Source organism: Gopherus evgoodei, chromosome 8 (genome assembly GCF_007399415.2).
Source record: "Gopherus evgoodei ecotype Sinaloan lineage chromosome 8, rGopEvg1_v1.p, whole genome shotgun sequence".
NCBI lineage: Eukaryota > Metazoa > Chordata > Testudines > Testudinidae > Gopherus > Gopherus evgoodei.
In genome coordinates this window covers 88,206,397-88,229,510 of record NC_044329.1, presented here as the reverse complement: position 1 = coordinate 88,229,510, position 23,114 = coordinate 88,206,397, and the positions used below count along the sequence as shown (strand labels likewise).

The following is a 23,114-nucleotide window of genomic DNA, read 5'->3' as shown; positions in this document are numbered from 1 at the left end:
TTCAAGGAATGGCAGCACTTCCTGGAAAGTGACAGGTTCCCAATCCAAGTCCTTACCAACTACAAGAACCTGGAATTCCTGAAGACAGCTCAGCATCTAAATCAGTGACAACAGTGACTGTTGGTCCCTCTTATCTACATGATTTGACTTCATGGTGACCTACTGCACCTGGGACCAGGAATGGGAGGGCAGATACGTTATATTGTGAACCTGATGAAAGGCTCCATCCAGGATCCTCAAATTGACAAAATTTCATTTTGGTTACCAATGTCCGTGACCTTCTACCTTCCATATGTTCCCTTCTGACCAACATCCCTTCACAATTCAGAACCACCAAGCCCTAGACAGTGCCAGTGCCCAGACTGCCTCACCTGTTGCAATAGAATTCTGTACCCAATGGCCTCCTGAGGCTCTAAGTCCTATGAATCTGCCACGATGCTCCTCTAGCATGTTACTTTGATTATTCAAGACCCAGGCCCTGGTGTTGAGGAGTTTCTAGTGGCTGGCCCTCCACCCTTCAGCAGCAACTTATGTTTGGTCCTGTGACCTCTGTGCCTGGACCAAACCCCGCCCCCCCCATGCAAAACTGTTCAGTCTCCTTCAGCCCTTGCCCACTCCACCTCAGTCTTGAGCCATCGTATCAATGGATTTCATCATGGAACTATCGCCCTCCCAAGTGTCCACTACAGTTCTAGTGGTAGATGATTTTCTGATAAAGATGGTGTATTTTATACCATGTTGCAGCCTCCCCACTGTTTGAAGACAACATCTTTCACCTTCATGGGTTGCCCGCAAGCATAGTATGTGACTGGGGGGTCCTAATTTGTGTCCCGCTTTTGGCAGGAATTTCTGCATCTCAGAGGCATCAAACCTTGCACTTCAACTGCTTAACATCTTAGTTCCAACAGTCAAGGAGAGAGTCCTGGAGCAGTACATACATGGCTTGCTAAATTATTATCAGCATTATTGGCTAGCAATGATTACCCACACCAAATTCACCTACAACTCCACACATGCTGTGACCCAGCAGACAACTTTCTTCATGAATTATGGGTTCCACCCTTAGTAACACCCTGAAATTCCCTTCATCTTGCCAGTGCCCACTGTTGCGAACCTCACTACGCGCAAGTACATGAAGAACTCAGGCACCAGTTAGAAGAGGCTAAGATAGCATACAGGCCCCACACCAACCAACACCATCAGCCGACCCCCAACCTCATAGTAGGTGATAAGGTTTGGCTGTCTGCCCAAAACCTGTGATCCACCAGTCTGTCTGCAAAGCTGCACCACAAATATTTAAGGCCATTTGCAATCATGGAACAACTTAACCCCTCAGACAGAGACCAACACCTACAAAATCTCCACCAAGCATTCTCAAAACTGCAATATCCGCACGAGGAAATAAGGAAACAGATCAACAGAGCCAGACGTGTACCCAGAAGCCTCCTACTGCAAGACAAACCCAAGAAAGAAACTAACAGGACTCCACTGGCCATCACATACAGTCCCCAGCTAAAACCCCTCCAACGCATCATCAGGGATCTACAACCCATCCTGCACAACGATCCCACACTTTCACAAGCCTCGGGTGGCAGGCCAGTCTTCGCCCACAGGCAATCTGCCAAACTGAAACATATTCTCACCAGTAACTGCACACCACACCATAGTAACTCTAGCTCAGGAACCAATCCATGCAACAAACCTCGATGCCAACTCTGCCCACATATCTACACCAGCGACACCATCACAGGACCTAACCAGATCAGCCACACCATAACCGGTTCATTCACCTGCACGTCCACCAATGTAATATATCCCATCATATGCAGCAATGGCCCTCTGCTATGTACATCGGCCAAACTGGACAGTCTCTATGGAAAAGGATAAACGGACACAAATCAGATATTAGGAATGGCAATATACAAAAACCTGTAGGAGAACACTTCAACCTCCCTGGCCATACTATAGCAGAACTTAAGGTGGCCATCCTGCAGCAAAAAAACTTCAGGACCAGACTTCAAAGAGAAACTGCTGAGCTTCAGTTCATCTGCAAATTTGACACCATCAGCTCAGGATTAAACAAAGACTGTGAATGGCTTGCCAACTACAGAACCAGTTTCTCCTCCCTTGGTTTTCACACCTCAACTGCTAGAACAGGGCCTCATCCTCCCTGATTGAACTAACCTCATTATCTCTAACTTGCTTGCATATATATACCTGCCCCTGGAAATTTCCACTACATGCATCTGATGAAGTGGGTATTCACCCACGAAAGCTCATGCTCCAAAATGTCTGTTAGTTTATAAGGTGCCACAGGATTCTTTGCTGCTTTTACAGATCCAGACTAACACGGCTATCCCTCTGAAACTTAATCCTGTAATTTTTCGATTGCAGCTGCCAGAATTCCTTAAGATTCACCCCGTGTTCCATGGCTTTCTGTTGAAACCTTTTTTCGAGAATCCCTTCCCACACTGCACTACTCCACCTCTTCCATCAATAATCCGGGTCAAGAGGAATACATGGTCCAGCAGATTCTAGACTCCTGCTGAGTCTGGGGAAGACTCCCATATCTGACTTACTAAGAGGGATACAGCCTGGAGGAGGGCTCATGGAAACCTATGGAACACGTCCACATCCTGGACTTCCTGTGTGCCTTCCACTGGGCCTACCCAGAGAAACCTGGCCCCAGAGTTCCTAGGACGCAGCCCCGAAATGGGGGGAAGTGCTATTAGGGGCCAGATCAACTAGACCAGCTGCTGGCCTGCTCCATGACTTGATTTGCTGCTAGGCAACCATTGAGCCAGGCTGTACTGCCTTGTAACTGACAAAGTAGCCACAGCAGCTCACTGGCTGCTGCTTTCCTGTTGGGATCCAGGAAGCCCAACCACTACTAAAGGACCTCCCCCCTGCCTAAGGGGAGGATCCACAGACAAAGGTGGCTCTAGACATTTTGCCACCCCAAGCAGGGCGGCATGCCACGGGGGGCGCTCTGCAGGTCGCCAAGAGGGCGGCAAGCTGCTCCAGTGGACCTCCCGCAGGCGTGCCTGTGGAGGATCCGCTGGTCCTGTGGTCCGCTGGTCCCACGGCTTTGGTGGACCTCCCGCAGGCACGCCTGTGGGAGGTCCACCAGAGCCGCTGGACCAGCGGACCCTCCGCAGGCACGCCTGCGGGAGGTCCACCGGAGCCGCTGGACCAGCAGACCTTCCACAGGCATGCCTGCGAGAGGTCCACCGGAGCCGCCTGCCGCCTTCCCAGCGACCGGCAGAGTGCCTCCCACGGCATGCCGCCCCAAGCACATGCTTGGCGTGCTGGGGCCTGGAGCTGCCCCTGTCCACAGGACGTGGAAGCCAAGTGATTCCAGGGGACAACTAATGAGATAACAAGGACAGAAGTGAGGTCAGAGGGCCAAATGAAGGGAACCAGACGGACACTGAGCAGAGAACCCCAGAAAGCACCCACTGCTCCTCAAAGGTGTCAAGGGAGCCAGCAAACGCCACCCAGAGGATCTCTGCCCAGATGCGTGAGCTGACACAGGATCGGAAATAGGCCCCTCAGTCACAAGAGTCTCCATCGGTCAGCCTCCTCTCCCTGGTTTTATAGATGGCCATTTTAGCCAGGGCCAGGAGGAGGTTGGCCAGCTAGCTGCTGCTTTAGCAGGCAGGCTTGTAAGCCTAACTCACACAGCAGTTTTGTAGCTGTTGAATGCACACCACACCCACAGCTGAGCTTGTGCTACTCCTGTTTTCAGTTCTTGCCCAGCCTGTTTCCAGTCCCTGCTTCTGCCCAGTTCCTGTCCTTTTCTGGCCTTGTTTCCAAACCTCCTCCTGCTCCACCTACTGCCAGCTCTAGCTTGAGCGCCTGTTCCCCTACAGCTTCTCATTTGCGGCTTCAATCCTCAGCTCCATGTCTGGTTAGCCTTTGGCTTCTGTCTCTCCAGTACTGACCCTCAGCTTGTTCCTGGATTCTTCCCCTCCCTGGACCCAGCTCTAACTGGTAGGCCAAACTCTCATTTTAACCACTAGGTTTGACCATTCACGGCCCTGTTGGTGACAGTTTAATTTATAAGCACCTATTAACTTTTTGTAAGGGCCTAATTTAAATCCCTCTAATGTTACGGGGAGGCTTGTGGCTTTTTAATTTGACTGTTTAGTTTAAAAACTAAATTCTGTACATGACATAGAACCAAAAAAGTATAAAGATGAATGAAGCTGGTACAAGACAGAAAGTGGTGGAAAGCCTTCATTCAGCCCCTTTGTCGCTGCTGAGCTGACTGACAGGAATCAAAGAAAAATGACAACTCAGATAAGCCTAGCAAGTAACTCATGCCCACACATCAGAGCAAAGCAAAAAACAAAAACAAACAAAAAAACCCACGAGGTTACTGCCAATCTGGCCTGGGGGAAAATTCCTTCTGGACCCCACATATGGTAATCATTATGACCCTGAGCATGGGAGCATGAGCCAGCCTGCCAAGCACCTACCTGAGTGAGAGAATTCTCAGTACTGCCTCAGAGCACCAGCCCACCCCATCCAGTATCCCGTAGTCACAGATTTACAGGCCGTGTGCTATGCCCCAGTCTTTAAACACTCCCCAAGAGTAATCCTTTTAGCATGCCATACCCACAACGGGTCACATTTTTCCACAAGGGTGAGCCACGTAGACCATAACACCTATGAGACGGAGGCCTTCAGACTCCAACATATCTTGTCTCTTATTGTGAGCTCTGAACAGAGTCCAGCTGAGATAGATGCCTATTCAGAGACTTTTCACACCTTCAGGGATCAATGCATGTCAGTCAATATTTGCAGCTATAGCATGTATCCTTTTCAAAACAGAGTAGGTTTTAATAGTCAACTGGAATACAGCGTTGGGAAGTCCTTAGATTAGCAAAGGTTAAGACAGTTCATGCAGGCCAAATGTGGCGACTGACATGAATATTGTTCACAAAAATGTTACAGAAAATTTCCACTTTCATCACATCCATCTCCAGCTGTGGCAATCTCTGATGCTTCAGAGAAAGGAGACCACCCTCTCCACGCCAACAAAAAGTAAAAAAAACAAACCAAAACAGAATGCTTGGGAGCTGGGCAAAGGGAATCCCTTTCTGGCCCCTGCAGTTGATTGTCTGAAACCCTAAAGCATTAGATTTTTAGGAACATAAAACATGAATATAAAGGAACGCGCCAAGGGGGGCTCTGCCCCCACCCACAATCATCCCTATCATAAAATCCTAAATATTTGTCAAGTTTTCTCTTAAAACTAATTGTGTAATCAGTTTATGTTCCACTTTATAATTCTATTTATTGACCAAGAAGATTCTGCACCTTTAAATTAAGCAATTTGTTTCTTTATATTTATTATCTTGGAGCATTATGTGCCAAATAGCTTCAAAACTGACAAATGCCAGGATATAAGGGGATTGTAATGCAGTGTGACTTTAAAATCTGGATGTTTATTAGGCTTTTAAATTGTGGAGGGGACAAAGAAATAATAACAGAGTCCACACAGCTGCTGTTTTTTGGACTTGGGGTGAGGGGTGGAGTAGGCAAACCTGTTCCCTTCCTTAGTAAAAACCATCTGCCTTATGGTGGTTTTTCCACTTTGTCAATGACTGCAGTATATGTCACTTCCAGATTATTACTAATGAAGCATTTACCTGTATTTCCACTACATATGCTTTTCAGTGTACCTTGCTTTGCCTGTACCACAACATGGAAATGGAGGGCTGTTGAGATGTAAGGGTTCTAGAATTTGGTACCTTATCTTTACAAGTCACCTGTATGTCCCTGTAGATTTTGTAACAACTTGATTTTTAAAAATCATTTTTCTTTCCCTAGAACAACAACATCTGTACAATGCAGCTTCCCAAAATTAAGGTGGTATAAGAAAGCTCAATTTTCACTTCCTCTTCAACATTAGAATCAGCAAAAGTTAGTATTCTCCATACAAACCCCCCACTATTCTGTAAATATATGCAGATACCTAGATTCTGATACTCAAGACAGACTTAGTACTACAGAGTCTGTTGACTGAAGGAAATACCTATAGGGGATTTGATGTTTTACTAGAATACAGAAACCATTCTGATGCGATTTTGAACAGTGGATCTTTTAATTAGAGAATATAATTAACATTATTTTCCAACAGGTTCCTTTTGCTTGCATTTCTGTACAGCGTTCATAAATGCTAGTCATGTTGTTTCTCCATATGCCATATGTTTGTTTCAGGAACTGACAGAAAGAACACTCATCTATGCATTATAACTGTTGTTGCAGCCTTTGCCTTACTTACCAAATGAACAATTAGAGCATTCATTATCCAATCTCTGTAATCCGATTAGACTTTCAGATGGATGGGAAGATTGCCATATATCAGTGAACTGGGCCACAGCTTTTTCTCTTCATACCCATCAGTCATGTTCCAGATTAGATGATATCATGATTTCAGCAATTACAAATACTTATTCAACTACATCTCTTTCCTTGATGTTTCATTTATTGATTTATTTTCATTTCTGTATATCTAGTAGGATCTCTGGGCAGTATTAAGTATCCTTTGTCGCACAAGCTTGTTATGCCTTGCACTGACCTGAAGTCTGCTGTACTCGAACTCCTTTGTATTCTTCTTTTGTACACTGATTTTGGGGGGAAAAAATTATCTCCCAGTTTCATGGCTGTCATCATAGATAAACTGCCTGCATTGAGACAGACCATCAGTTTCACTTTGTAAATCAGCCTGTAGGGAGCAGTGAGAGTGGATGACTTTGCCTTCAAACAAAAGCATAGACAACCATGCAATTTCCTTGATATATTTGTTTTCACCTAGCTAAAGAGGAAAGAATCCTGGATCTCTACACTATATTCTCTTTCTATTCCTATTTTAAGTCAGGACGCTACCAAACTTCCATTTATTATTACTGGCCACCTAACCCCACTTATTTAGAAGCACAGACAATTTCTTTGAAGTGGCATATAACTTTATGAAAACATTTCTTTGGAACAGGATTCTCTGAGAACATATTTTAAAACGCTCATTGAGCATCTGATGACTAGCAGCACAACTGCTTTCCCTAGAAAGATTACTTATGACATGCAGACAGGACCTCAGAATATCATTCACCAATTTATCAAAAATCTGGTATGCTGACTTTTAATATATAATCCTGGACCACAATCAAATCAGCCAACAGGATACACAGTATATAGCATAAATTTTCCAGCAGATACATTATAATGCCATTTACTATTTCTCCAGTACTACCAAAAAGAAAATACTAAAAAGGATCTTACTAGCTTATTTCTCTCCTAAATATTGATGTCAACAACAAAGTCCAAATATCTGCAAACCAAACTGAAAAAAAGCTCTGAGGAGTTTAGAGACTGCTCTTGTGTAATGCCAACAGATCCCGGTTGTTGTTTGGGATCAAACCAGGGACTTCTGGAGCGTAAGACATGAGCCTCTCTCTACTGCATGATCTAAAAGACACATCTCTGTTAGCCAAGGATGTAGCAGGCTCATCAATTGCTAGATGGTCTAGCTGTCACTACAGGGGGACAGAGTGCCACACCAAGCAGGCATGGGTTACACTTGCTCCTACCAAAGTCAATGGCACGAGTCCCTCTAACTCCGTTGGGAGCAGAAATGAGCAGTAACAGCTAGATTATGCCACTACAAAGGTTGGCAGCATCAGCCCTTAAATGAAGACATTTCCTTGGCTAGTATTTCTGCGTTGAACTTTATACAACATTATATTATATATAACTTTGTTTGAAGAGGAGGCGGCAGCAGTGGAAACATCAATGAATTCATTAACTAAACAGAGGAATCACAGAATAGGTACTATAAAAGCTCCAAAACTTTCTTCAGTGATAGAGGGAGAAGCCATGCAAATGGAGCACTGTTCAGCACCTAAGCAGTCACTGCTTGCATTACAGTTCCAGATTATTTCCTCACACCCCCCACCTGCATTTTATTTTCAAAAGAACTTTTCCAGATAATATTGGTTTTTCCCATGTGCAGCATTAAGGATGCATGTTAAACACGTTGGTTTAACTAATAATTTGGTGCTGGATTAAAAAAAAATCAACACAAAAGATAATTCTGAGTCTCAGACAGTTTTGTCTTTGTGTGTCTTCTTAAGGGAGAGAATTAAGATTGACAGTCAACTCTGACATTTTTCTCCTCCTTTACCTTCTAAGGCCCCATATAATCCTTCCTGTCCTCCTTATAATGAAGTCCATCTCTCAGTCCCCTCACCTTTTGCTTATAGGACCCTATATCTCTTAGTCTAGGTTTCTGCTTTCTGGTGGAATACTCAGAAGAATGCATATGTGATACAGTGTCTAGGCTAAGTGTGGCCAGGATACGGATACCCTCTGAATTGCCTAGTTTTTCTGGTTAGCATCCCAAACAACATATTATGTATTTAAAAGTGATTAAAATATGTGTGCGGAAACTTGTTTTCCAGAATGAGACACAAAAACTTTGAAGCTGAAGGACATATTGCTATTTCATCTTCTATGCTTTTTGTAGCTTTCTTCACTTTTGAAATTAGTACTTTTATTTCTCCCTCTTATGTTGTCAAAGGAAAACCTGATTAGAAGGAGAATTTTTAATATGTTAACTTTTTGACTATGTCAGTAATTGAAAATGTCTAAATAACCAGAATATATTCTACTACTTGCTACCATGCTTTCTGATTCCTGCTCTGCAAATCTTCCAAGTGGTATTAATTATATGGCAGTTTTTCCTCAGTTGAAAGTTGATGAGGAAATTAGCCCAAGAGTAGGATGTCCTGCTTTTGAAAGCTTGTTATGATTGTTGGACCACACCAGTAGAAGATATGCAAGAACTGAATACCACAACCAACCCCCCCACAAAAGCCAACTATGTATTTTAGAGTGACAAGGTGGATGAGATAATATCTTTTATTGGACCAACATCTGCTAGTGGAAGAGACAAGCTTTCAAGCTACACAGAGCTCAAATCAAGACCCCAAGGAAAATACAATTTACAAATTATAAGCGTCATTACTGAATTATAATGATTGTGATGTCTTAAACTAGTGTTTCATAAACTTGGGATGCCGCTTGTGTAGGGAAAGCCCCTGGCGGGCCAGGCCAGTTTGTTTACCTGCTGCATCCACAGGTCTGGCCGATCGCGACTCCCATTGGCCACAGTTCACTGCTCCAGGCCAATGGGAGTTGCTGGAAGTGGCGGCCAGTATGTCCCTCAGCCCACCACTTCCAGCAGCTCCCATTGGCTTGGAGCAGTGAACCGCAGTGAGTGGGAGCCGTGATTGGCTGGACCTGCGGACGCGGCAGGTAAACAAACTGGCCCAGCCTGCCAGGGGCTTTTCCCTATTCAAGCGGCATCCCACGTTTGGGAAACACTGTCAAACTATTCTGCTCACAGGATGCATATTTTTCTTAAAGTACAAATTTGAAATGTATTTTTAACAATGGCATTGTGGGGTCTTATAGTTCTTTTCTCTGAGTGGCTTCCGGATCAAATGTGCTCAGTTTACAAGTAAAAATATGTTTTTTCCTCACTGCCATCCCTGAAAACTAAAACTTAGGCCTAGTCTACAATTAAAATTTAGGTATACACCTCTACACCCCTAAGCACCCTAGCTATGCCAACGTAACACCCATATAAGAGGTGGGTAGGTCGACGGAGCAGTGCTTCCACCATCTGAAGAAGTGGATTACCTACAGCAACTGGAAAAAAAACTTTCTGTCACTGTAGGAAACAACTATGTTATAGTGCAACAGCACCATAGTTGTGCTGCTGTAGGGCCTGTAGGATAGACAAGCACTTGGGAGCATCAAGCTAGCTACTTTCCTTTTCATGCATCATTATCCATGATAACGGTTGCATAAATCAGATTTTGTCATCAGCCACATCTGTGCAACCTAATTCAATGGGAATTGTACAGGTGTGGCTGGTTAAAATTTAGCATGCAGTTCTGTTGACAACAGACAAAAAGGAACAGCATCCATCTCTCTCTCTCTCTCTCAATTGTATTTTTCCCCCATGGATAAAAAGAGCAAAAAGCAATTACAAAGTATTTAATCACATAGTCTTTGACCCTGCAGTAAGTTCCAGTTGGGCACACCGATGCACCCTTATGGAGCCCCAGTAAAGTCAATGGAGCACTGTGCAGGCATATGGGTGCCCTCACACATTGCTTATGGCAGGGTCAGTGCCAAAATTAAGCAGATGTGATTCTGAACGCAGATCTCTTGAGTAAAAAGGTGCCATTTTTATACAGGAATTATTCAAAGTAGAACTTCACTTTAGTGCTCTGCTTTTGGGCAAATTTATTGTCTATGGAATAAATATATTTTAAATAAATGTATATGCTTTGACTATGGATATTTTGCATCCACCAAAGGAGGTTGGGAGAGAACTTAGCAGCACATACAAGTAATCAACCCTTTTAGAGATCCTGTTTGGGCTCTGAGTAGCAGCCGTGTTAGTCTGTATCCTTGCTTATAGACAACTCCCAGGCCATGTCTACATCTAAAATTTTGCAGCGCTGGTTGTTACAGCTGTATTAGTACAGCTGTATAGGGCCAGCGCTGCAGAGTGGCCACACTTACAGCAACCAGCGCTGCAAGTGGTGTTAGATCTGGCCACACTGCAGCGCTGTTGGGCGGCTTCAAGGGGGGTTCCGGGAACGCGAGAGCAAACCGGGAAAGGAGACCAGCTTCCCCGCGGTTTGCTCTCGCGTTCCCGGAGCCACCCTGCAAACCGCAGGGAAGGAGAACCGCTTGCTCGGCGGTTCGGGGAACGAGAGAGCAAACCGGGAAAGGAGACCAGCTTTGCCGCGGTTTGCTCTCGCGTTCCCGGAGCCACCCTGCAAACCGCAGGGAAGGAGACCTGCTTGCTCGGGGTTCCGGGAACGAGAGAGCAAGCCGGGGAAGGAGACCAGCTTCGCCGCGGTTTGCTCTCTCGTTCCCGGAACCCCGAGAAAGCAGGTCTCCTTCCCTGCGGTTTGCAGGGTGGCTCCGGGAACGCGAGAGCAAACCGCGGCAAAGCTGGTCTCCTTTCCCGGTTTGCTCTCTCGTTCCCCGAACCGCCGAGCAAGCGGTTCTCCTTCCCTGCGGTTTGCAGGGTGGCTCCGGGAACGAGAGAGCAAACCGGGAAAGGAGACCAGCTTCCCCGCGGTTTGCTCTCGCGTTCCCGGAGCCACCCTGCAAACCGCAGGGAAGGAGAACCGCTTGCTCGGCGGTTCGGGGAACGAGAGAGCAAACCGGGAAAGGAGACTAGCTTTGCCGCGGTTTGCTCTCACGTTCCCGGAGCCACCCTGCAAACCGCAGGGAAGGAGACCTGCTTGCTCGGGGTTCCGGGAACGAGAGAGCAAACCGGGAAAGGAGACCAGCTTGATTACCAGAGGCTTCCTCCTTCCACGGAGGTCAAGAAAAGCGCTGGTAAGTGTCTACATTGGATTACCAGCGCTGGATCACCAGCGCTGGATCCTCTACACCCGAGACAAAACGGGAGTACGGCCAGCGCTGCAAACAGGGAGTTGCAGCGCTGGTGATGCCCTGCAGATGTGTACACCTTCAAAGTTGCAGCGCTGTAACTCCCTCACCAGCGCTGCAACTTTCTGATGTAGACAAGCCCCCAGACCTGAAGCAAATACTCACCAGCAATCACACACCACACAACAAAAACACTAACCCAGGAATCTGTCTTTGCAACAAAGCCTGTTGCCAACTCTGTCCACATATCTATTCAGGAGATACCATCATAGGACCTAATCACATCAGCCACGCCATCAGGGGCTCGTTCACCTGCACATCTACCAATGTGATATATGCCATCATGTGCCAGAAATGTCCCTCTGCCATGTACATTGACCAAACCGGACAGTCTCTACATAAAAGAATAAATGGACATAAATCAGACATCAAGAATTATAACATTCAAAAACCAATTGGAGAACACTTCAATCTCCCTGGCCACTTGATTACAGACCTAAAAGTCACAATATTACAACAAAAAAACTTCAAAAACAGACTTAAATGAGAGACTGCTGAATTGGAATTAATTTGCAAATTGGACTTCATCAAGCTAGGCTTGAATAAAGACTGGGAGTGGATGGGCCATTACACAAAGTAAAACTATTTCCCCATGCTTATCCCTGCTCCGCCCCACAGTTCCTTACATCTCCTTGCCAATTGCTGGAAATGGGCCATTTTCATTACCACTACAAACAGTTCTTTTTCTGTCCTGCTGATAATAGCTCACCTTAACTGATCACTCTCCTTATAGTGTGTATAGTAACACTCATTGTTTCATGTTCTCTGTGTGTATATATATATCTTCCTACTGTATTTTCTACTACATGCATCTGATGAAGTGGGGCTGCAGCCCACAAAAGCTTATGCTCAAATTAATGTGTTAGTCTCTAAGGTTCCACAGGTACTCCTGTTCTGTTTGGGCTCTGAAATTCTCTTCCATAAAGTGAGAACTGGATTGCACACATAGTAGAGACTTTTGTTCTTACTGTGATTAGCAATTCTATTTTCAATAGGTAGAAAAATCCAACAAATTTAGAGATCAAATGTCAAAAATATTTAATCATAAGGGTTTTGCTATTGTTTAAAACTGAATAGGGTCAGTTGAGCACCCCTGTGTTCTATTCAAGTATCTGGTAGTTATCAAAGAATTGCCATTTAAAAATGTGTAATAATTCGCTGAAGTACAACACTACATCTCTGTTTCTTTCAAAAATATTTTCCCCATCAAAATTATCTTCCTTCCCACAGCTCAGGGCATTACAAGTCCCATAACATAAGGGAGAAACTGAATTAAGTGCAAGTGTTCAAATAATTGATTTTCTTTGGTTTGCAATAAGAGGATTTCACTGTACAACTTAGATTTTTCAGAATGCAAAGACACATCTTGTGTCCCTGGAATTAGAGAATGCAGCTATGTTTTGAGTTCTGGGAAACCTTTAGAATGTTTCAAAAAGATCTAGCAATTTTCCACGGCAAACTGGGTTACTTAAGAGATTGCTAATACTGGGATACAGAGCCTTTCATCAGTTCAAACGTGACACCGCCCAGGTTGATAGCAATTAGACTATCTGACAGCAATTCACCGATTTATGTGCCATAAGTATTTATTTTTGATGTATAAAATGTGTCCCCTACAATGTCTCAAGTAGCATGTACGAAGTCTAACAAAATATACTATTTTTTGCTATGAAACAACATATAACAGACATCCCCCCAAGATATAAAAGTCCACCATTCTGCCTTAGAAAAAGGCCTGAGTGAAGGGATTCATTTTAAAGGTCACTCAACCACTGCTAGATTATTAAATTCCAAAGTCAAGGACTCTCCATGGACACTGCACTGCCACCACTATACAGACTGTTAAATTTAAGGCTGAAGACCACACTTGCCTCAGTTGTTGTCACGGTGTACAGGGAAAGAGGCAATCTCTGAGATAGTCAGGATCCAAATACATAGCTCTTTAAATCCAAATCAATTTGAATTTCACCCAAAGGTCAATAGGAAGCTAGTGCAACTCCTGAAGAACTGAGGTGATATGTTCCCTGTGAATGATTCTGTCTAAAAAAGATGGACAGGCATATTATGTCCCAGAGGTAGCTTCTGAGCAGTGTTCAGCTTCAGTCCCATGTAAAGTGCACTGCAGTAACCAATCCAGAAGTCAAAGGCATGGGTAAGTGGGGTACGGCCCACTTGTGAAAGAAAGAATCATGAAGGTAGTATTGTCTAGTGGTCTGAGAATGGAGCTAGAAGCCAAGAACTTGAGTTTTAATTCTGGCTTTGCCACTGGCTCACTGTGCAGTCTTGAACAAATCATTTAACTTCAATGTGCCTTAGGTTTTGTATCTATAAAAAGGGGATAATAATTAAGTTGTCTACTTTCACAACGATGTTGTGAAGCTTAGGCTATGTCTACACTTGGAGTATGATTTCCTGGCTTGAGGAGATATACTTCTGCTAGCTGTCATCGAGCTAGTGTTCACAAATAGCGTAGCTGCTATGGCCTGGTCAGTAATGAATGGCAGCATAGGCCAGCCACCCTGAGTACAAAACTGTAATTGGGACAGCTAGCCTGCCTCACTGCCCACCCCTATCCATGCCACCCCAGCTACACTTCTATTTTACACACACTAGTTCAATGGGAACTAGTCTGAGTACATCTATTTGAGGTAGGAATTGCACCCTCAGCGCCAAGTGTAGATGCAGACTTAGTTTGTGTTTGTAAAGCCCTATGAAAATATAATGCCCTATGTAAGTGATTAAAAATTATTAAAGGAGCACAAACACCTTATCAGCCACAGAGGGAAAATTGTGCTCTTTGTCACCAACCTTATCTTGAATTCCAGGAGCAGTTGGGCTTAAGAGTATCTCCACACGGGGAACATTTTAGACAAACCTTCACATCCAACCTTCAGGCACTAGGGCCTTGTCTCGACTAGGCTGTAAAGGATCATAGATATAGATCATGTTAGCTTGCTTAATCTAACTAACACCTTCTAAAAGTCTAGTGTAGACAAGGAAGGCGTATTCTTTAACTCATGCTAAACTGGTGAAGTTAAAACCTAAGGGCGGGGGCGGGGTGCCTAAGGCTTTGACTTGACCAGTTTAGCATGAGGAAGTACAACTTCCTTGTCTTGACTAGAGTTTTAGTCAAATCTTTAAATCCTAGTCAAGACAGGATTAGAAGAAAAGTGGTCATCGTTCTGTGAGGCCTTAGAGGGAGAAACTAAAAGGAATAGGACTGAATAGGAATAGGCATGCTGAAGACACCCAGGTGGCTATGTAGGATTTGGTTTATTGGCACTGGTTCTTCAAGTTTTTAGATGCCTTCCTCCTGTATGCCCTGTTTCTCTCTGTTCTCAGAATCTCATTTGTTAGACTTGTTCTTTCTCCAGAATTTCCTATTCTTTCTCCATTTTCAGGACTATTTCTCTGGGTCTCCAAGGCACAAATTCTGTCTCTGTCTGTTGATAACTATTATGATGAATGGCCATCAGAGATTCTTCCTTTGGATTCTTTTTTGCCTCTAAATCCACTATTAGGTACTGAAAGGAAATTCCACAAACAACAAATACAAAACAGTTTGTATAGTGCGAGTCCTATACAAGTTGTCATGAAGGACCATGAGGGCTAATAAACAGGGTGACACTGATTTTCTAGAAGTAGAGGCTAGCTAAAGGCTTTAAAAGCTTCCTGTATAAATCCTTGGGTGTCACGCTGTAGTCTTAACCAATATACATGATAAGTATTGGAAGAACAACTAAACTTCTACCAGTGCCAGCTTTCTGCAGCCCAGCTCTAACCAGCATTTAGACTAGGCTGTAAAAAGGTTTGCACCTTTGCAGCAGCAGCCAGGCTTCTCTCACACAGAGTGTAATAAATTACAGTACTAGCACAAGGTCTAGAAATAAGATTAATTCTTTTTAACAAAATGTCCTATTGCTGTTTGCATCACTAATGCTAAGTCATTTGTGTCATAATCTCTCTAAGAGATTCTCTAGCTTGCCTGCATATATATACCTGCCCCTGGAGATTTCCACTACATGCATCTGACGAAGTGGGCATTCACCCACGAAAGCTCATGCTCCAAAACGTCTGTTAGTCTATAAGGTGCCGCAGGACTCTTTGCTGCTTTTACAGATCCAGACTAACACGGCTACCCCTCTGATAATCTCTCTAAGAAATCTCATGCTTCTGGATCCCCAAACAAAACAAGACAAACAGACATTGGCTATAGAGTTGGAGCATGCTGTTCAGCAGAGTTTCAAACTTGAGAGGACAAGCCCATCAAAGCTCATGAACTCACATTCATCAGTGGACAGCTATTTGACCCTTAGGCTCATTCTGCATCACAAGGCACATTATTCTAAAAATGGCCCCATAATATGGAAAATTGTGCCAAGAAGCTGGCTTATGATTAAAATTGCTCCAAGCCTCATAGACAAGAAAAGAGCTCAAGATGTATATAAACACTCAGAACAGATCAGTTCATAATCTGGAACCTGGTTTTTATTTTGGTCATGTATAAGGACAACTGAAAGCTTGTTTGGTTTAACAGAAACTTAGAATGATTTGTGGTGGATCAGCGGTGGGGGATGGATTTAACCCTAAGTCTACGCTGAGTGTTTAGTTTTCTCTTGGAAACATACCTGTCTTCAGTTGAGGAGAAAAGGCAGCTTAATGTACCCAAATGTACATTTTTTCCTTTATTTCCATGTTCAATTAACATGAAGAACGCTGAAGGTAATCAGCTGGCAACATATTCAAATCAATAAAAGAAAAACATGAGCCATCTTCAAGCAGGCATTCATAATTTATTAAGTAGGAACAATAAATAAAAATGATCTAGTTGAATGGTGCAGTGATAAATATCAGAAACAGGGGAAAACAGTGTAAAATGATGGATTGGGACAGAGAGCTCATGAAACAGATGAGAGAGAGACTAGGATGTGGGAAAACAGAAGTCAAACTTTGGACAAAGAATTTTCTAAATGAGAGAGGGGAAAAAGTTCAAACTCAAGAAGCTATTGCACAATTTTAAAGGGACGTCTACTCCCATGTGATTTTGTAAACTTATGTTAATCAGGATAGTACAGATATCAGATAGCAATACACAAAGGAAACCTTTTCTTCCTCCACTTATTACAGGTGAGTTTTCAAAAGTATTTCATTTTTCCAGTAACTCCCTGAAGTTCTGAAAGAACGGCTCACATATTAAAAAGATTAGTTTGAGCCACAATTCAGAAGTAGCTCAACGATTTTGACTTACAAATTAAATTAATTTTGTTACAGTGTCCCCCTAAAAATCAGGTGATAAGAACTATTCATGTGATCTGTAGTTTCACAGTCTCCACATAGATACTTTGGATGGCAGAAAAAGTGTCAAATATAGTGCTATGTATTACTAGTATTGTTTTCTGAAGCTCTACCTTGGAAATGTCAGTCTTTTAAAACAACTCAACTGCTTTTTAACTGCAGTCTGTGAAAAATGGACTAGTTGGCAATTGAATGAATCATAGCTAAGGGTTTGATTCAAAGCCCATGGAAGGAAATTGAAAAATTCCCATTGACTTTAATGGTTTAGGATTGGACTGCATATTATATAATAGCATTCATCTAAATAATTCATCCTGTCCAGAAGTGTCTGACTGCCTTCTTTCTTTCCAACAGTTTGATGCGGACAGGGACGAAGAGGAAGTTTTCTATGACATACGCATGGCACTTGACAATAAGCTATTTTCTCCCAAAGAGGCAGAGGCAGGTGAGTTACTGTACAAGCATAAGAAACTGTTTACTTTCAACATCAAATGTAGCAGTGATGTCTGTTTTTCATATCCATCAAATATTGATGAAAACACTGAAACAAACTCTTGACTTCTTCCCCACCCCCTCGAAATTGCTAATGCTCTCAGCTACAGAAGGTGGCTGAGGTGATATCTTTTATTGGACCAACTTCTGTTGGTGAAAGAGACAAACTTTCAAGCCACAAAGAGCTCTTGTTCAGGTCTGGGAAGGAAATGGTATGTTTCACTGTTTGAATGGGCAAATATTTGGAGAACTGACAGAATCAGGGGGGCTTGGATATGAGATCTCAGGGGGGGCCACAGAAATGCACAAATTGTGTGTGTCACCTACAGAACAGGTTGCATTCGGTGGCTGTACAGATCGCATAGACCCACATAGCCAAAAACCCATTGCAAGAGAAGCAGCAGGCAACATCTGCTACTCCTCCAAAACCCACATTAGCTGTTAATGAGCTCCACGACACATGTTGGAGGATTTTCCCCCGTCAGCCCTTCTGTGTTAGGGTATGTCCAGACGACCTGCCGGATCCGCGGGTAGTGATTGATTTATCGGGGATTGATATAGCACGTCTTATCTAGACGTCATATATCGATCCCCGAACGCGCTCCCATCGACTCCAGAACTCCACTGGAGCGAGTGGCGGTAGCGGAGTCAATGAGGGGAGCCACGGCCATTGATACCTCCTGTCCTCACAGTGCGGGAAGTCAAAATAAGATACGTCGACTTCAGCTATGCTATTCCCATAGCTGAATTTGCATATCTTACATTGACCCTTCCCCCTAGTGTAGACCAGGCCTTAGAGTGAATTTTCATGTGAACAGGAACCTTGTACCTGCCTTTGTCCTCCTTCAGGATAAGGTTCAAAAGTGCTGTAATCCAGTCTCCAGGCTAAGAGCTATCACTTCTGTAATTAGCCTTTTCTCCATATCAAACATGGGCATCAGACCAAAGAGGATACGGTCAGTTGGGTACCTCCCTTTTTCAGAAAGCGTGTGAGGATTAATAAAATAGCAGGCAATTAAAGGCTCTTTGCTTGTTTCAATAATGTTTGTAAAGGTCTTTAGCCACAGTTCATTTTATCTTTAAACTGTTAGCATAATTGCAGATGTAATTTGGTTCATAGTGACTAACAGACATTATTTTCTGAACACATTAATGGCTTCACATCATCATATTTGATATGCCATACCTTGAACTACTCTTACAAGATCCATGTGCAACAAATATTTAGAGAAAGAAAGCTATTCAGTGTGCTCGTAGATGATATTCTTTTTCATTGTGGTTCCTTGAGATATATTAAGACTGTTGCCAAAAGCAACAACCTGTCATGAAATTCCACCACTAAAGATTGCAATAAATTTTGTATTAGAAACATCTTACTGAGAGCAAAACGGAACTGTTATTCTAATACCAATCAGTTATCTTTTTTTTTTTAATTATCTTTCCCTGGAAAAATGGTTTTCTAAGTATTTAGAATGCTGAAATGTAAGACTTATTAACTGAGTTAGACCATTCTTCAGAGAGTTTAATAAACTAAAAGGACAATTTGACTGTGTTAAACCTAATTTTTTTAACTATATGGACAAACCTAGGTTTCACAGCATTTTTTTAAATTATTTTTATTACAATGTCAAATGTAGAAAAAAAAATACCGTTGTTCTTAAAAAGATATATTGTGTAAGGATATTTGAGGCTTATGGACTGCAAATAAAAAAAAAATTTACATTTGTGTGAGACTATATTAACTCTACGTTACTGAAATACAAAGTGTCCAAACAGCTGCTTAATTAACTTGCATCAGTGTGATTCGGCTACCTTTCAATGGCAAATTAACAGCAGCTAAATTTAGACAGATCAGCATAATTTGACTTGATATAAATGAACATAATAAATTAACACTGGGGTACATTTCTGTGCTAGGATCCAGACATCTGTTATACGTATCCGCCCATGAGTTATACCTCGATAATAGTTTTTCACTAACAGTTCTGTGTAATTCAGCTTCATAACGACAAAAGAGGTGTCAAAATCTGAGCCAAATCTTTACTAAGAGTGAACTCTCAATTTACAAGATAGCATAAATGTTGCCCTCTGTGTTAAAGATACAAAGTTTAGCACAAAAGTAAATAAAATTGTTTGAAGTACTTTCTTCCTTCAATAACTTCTTCTTCCTTGTGGAGCTGATTATTTAGCTAAGGGAGCTCCAATAAAGAAGTCAATGGAAATTTTTTTAAAATGTACTCAACTGTATAAAACCCTTTCCATTTTTCCCCTTTGGAAAACACAGTACACGTGAAAATTAACTAACTTCTCCCCAACCTCATATGCACATACATGTCAAAACTGAAAAGAGGTAGTTCAGGTTATAAATGCACCTTTTCAGATCAGGTCTTGGGTTTTGCATTCTGTGACTCCATTCCAGCATAACATTTAAGCACATGAGTAGCCCATTGAAGTCAATGGGATGACTAAGATATCTATGGGTAGCTCTGATGTAAATTGTCATATGCTTAATGTTAAGCAAGCATTTAAATGCTGTAATGGAATGGGACAATGGAATGCAAAATGATCCACACCAGCTAAGGATGTACCCCTTGGTGTTAACCATGTGCTAAAGTGCTTTGCAGCCTATATCTGTGTACAAGCTTAACATTAGGAAGAAAGATGCAAAAAACCCCACAACATTAATTAAACCTTGTTTATGATTGCAGGGTATTACCAGACCACTGCTATATATAGACTAGCCATGAACATGCACTGATATTTTAAAGAAAACATTTGACAACTCTTTCTTCATCCACTTATTTGCCTGGTCCTGAGTTCAGAATTTTTGTTTCCCCATTAATACGGATGACAGCAACACCAGTGTAGCATAAGCTTCCTGAAAATTGGTACAGAAAGTTTTGAGCAAACTTAGGTTGAGACTCGGAACACCCACCAGCCCTCTGACTTCCCCCACATCTTTCAAAGTCTTCTAGTGTGTCAGTGGCAGTTCCCATCCCTATCCTCATCACTTCCATTATTATAGAGGTTGATCAACTGGCCAGCCCTTTCCCACTCCCATTCTCTTCAGTGGATGTCCAGCAAGCCTGCTCTCTTCCCCTACCATCCCTGTAGTAGCAGGCTTTAGTGTGGGTCCAGCAAGTTAGGTGTGTTCCCCCTAAAAGTACAGTTAGACTGGCAAACAACCTACTCCATTCTCCAGTCCTATCAATACTGCAGCAATGGTGTCCAAAAGCTCCGCTATGTCCCTACTGCTTTTCCTTATTCTCGCAATAGCCTCTTACTACAGTGTACTGCAGGGCATCTCTTTTAGGTTTTTCTTATTTCACTCACCAAAAACATAGCTCTCTCTAGAATATTCAGAGAGTGACAGATGGTTTTCCTTTCACTAAGTTCTCAGTGAAAACAAGAAAGAAAAAAAATCTCTCAATTTATCCTACCCTTTCTTGAACCTTGCAAAAGAATTGGGACTTCTGCAAAGAAAACAAGCCTCACAGTTCAAGGAAAAACTTCCTTAGACAATTTGCCATGTTACAAATACAGAACTGTTATGGCTTTTCTAGTTTAAAATATATTGTGTGTGACCACTAACTTTCAGCCCAGTCTTTACATTAAAAGTTTGTAGTAGTCTATTTCCCTAAAAAGCACTTAGCTTCTAAATCCAATATTTAATGTAAATGCTCCCTGTTAGGGAGGAGACATACTGCTCCCAGTAGATAAGGAATATTAGTGATAGTTAATCAAATATTGTACAAAAGTGCCTCTAAAAATAATTGGCAGTTCAAGGTAGGTCATTCTCAATCAAGATTCAGGCTTAGTTATCTGCCTTGATGCAATATTAAGATTGAGACTTCAGTTGCATAAAATACAAGAAACTTAATTAAGCTTCTCATAGTAATCTTAATTCTGTCCTCTTGCACCTATCTATAAAAACAGGTATTTTCATTAGAACACCTCACAAAACACTTATACCAATGTACAGAATGCAGGTGCATCTCCGGTTATAAAGATGGGGAAAGTATAATCCCTTTCTACTATATTAATATAACAAATTGTTCACGTATACAAGAACATTTTTTTAAAACCCACACAAACAGATGGTGGGCCAATCCATCCCTGGTGTAAATCCCATAAAGTGAACAAGCTGCATCAGGGATGAATTTGGCCAATTATAATATAGATTGCAAATTAAACAGCATTGGAGTCATCTCCTTTTACAAAGCTTCATGGTTTTACTCATCATGCTGTCTAGTTCTGCTCCTCATGTTCTCTCTCTTATTGTTCATCTCACCACCTACACAGATGATTACTATGTAAATGTGAAAAATAAACAAAAATAGCTGATGCTTAAATGAATTGGGAACTATGAAACAGTAAAGCCTTTGGGGACAGTGCATGAGGCAGACAGCTCTCCATATACACAGTAAAATAAGAATTAGATTTAATAGTGAAAAGAAATTAATCAAAAGATTAGTGGCAGCGTTAAGACTATGGCCTTGGCTACACTTGCGAGTTACAACGCAATAAAGAAGCCCCAGGTGCCCTAGCTCATTCCCTGTCCACACTGGCAAGGCATGTAGAGCGCTTTGACTCTGCAGATACAGTGCTGCTGGTACTCCACCTCGGCAAGTGGAATAATGTTTGCTGCGCACTTGTTGGAGCGCCGCAGCACCAGTGTGAACGAGGTGTTGCATTACTGTGCTGTGATCAGCCTCCAGAAATGTCCTATAATCCCTTAAGTCAAGTTGCCACTCTTGTCATTGTTGTGAAATCGGCTGCAGGAATGCGGAAATGCCCTTTCAAAGCTCCATTTCGGAGAAGCTGGCTGCTTATCAGCTTAGAAAAGAAGCAAACATTTACTGTTTGCTTTGAGTGAGTGAGAGAGAGGCGGGTGGGGGGGGCCTGAGCTTACAAGACAGCATGCTGACACACTCTCAGCACCCCAAAAACCCACACTCTCTCCCCCCACAAACACATAACACACTCCCTGTCACATTCCACCCCACCCCGCCCCCATTTGAAAAGCACGTTGCAATCACTTGCATGCTGGGATAGCTGCCCATAATGCACCGCTCTCAGTGCCGCTGCAAGTGCCGCAAATGTGACCATGCCAGTGTGCTTGAAGCTGTCAGTGTGGACAGACTGCGGGGCTCTCCTACTGCGCTCTGCGAAGGCGGGTTTAACTCACAGCGCTCTACATCTGCAAGTATAGCCATGCCCTACGTGGTCAATAGTGCCTGTTCCTCCCAAAGATATTTTGCTGCATGATCATACATGCAACCCAGCAGAACATCATTCCCGCTTCCCCATCCATAATCCTGACTGATGACAATGGGTTACAACAAAAATTATATTTATTAGCTGCTCTAGTTCTTCAGTGCTCCCAAACTGATAAATGGTGCTTAGGCCCTCAGCGAGCTTCTTGACAGCTAATTTGTAGCTGCAGTCTAGAATGGACTCAACATTTGGGTCCTAGATTTTCTCATTATTTGAATTTGTTATATATAACGTTAGGGTTTAAAATTCTGTAAATCAGTGGAGTGAAGACAAGTTGAAAGTTAAATAAGAATAGTAACTTTTGTTTTTAATTAATCTACTCAAGTGATGGCAAAAAGTAGACGATATATTGAGGTTATGTTATCTGGAACTCAATCTTGTAACAATGTGCCCATTGAAACTTGCATAAGTCCCAGATACTGGTGGGCTGTGATGAGTTATGAAAGGGGCTAAATTATTACTGCAGTAGAGGGAACAGGGAACCCTTCCTTTCCCCAGAA

General features: G+C 42.7%; 1 protein-coding gene across 1 annotated transcript in view; it reads left to right on the top strand.

Annotated features, from left to right (window-relative positions):
* AK5 (adenylate kinase 5) overlaps positions 1–23,114 on the top strand; it is a 156,044-nt gene that overhangs the window by 58,466 nt on the left and 74,464 nt on the right. The window contains exon 7 of the mRNA XM_030571961.1: positions 17,200–17,290. Coding sequence (XP_030427821.1) covers positions 17,200–17,290 — 91 coding nt within the window. The remainder of the gene's footprint in view (positions 1–17,199; positions 17,291–23,114) is intronic.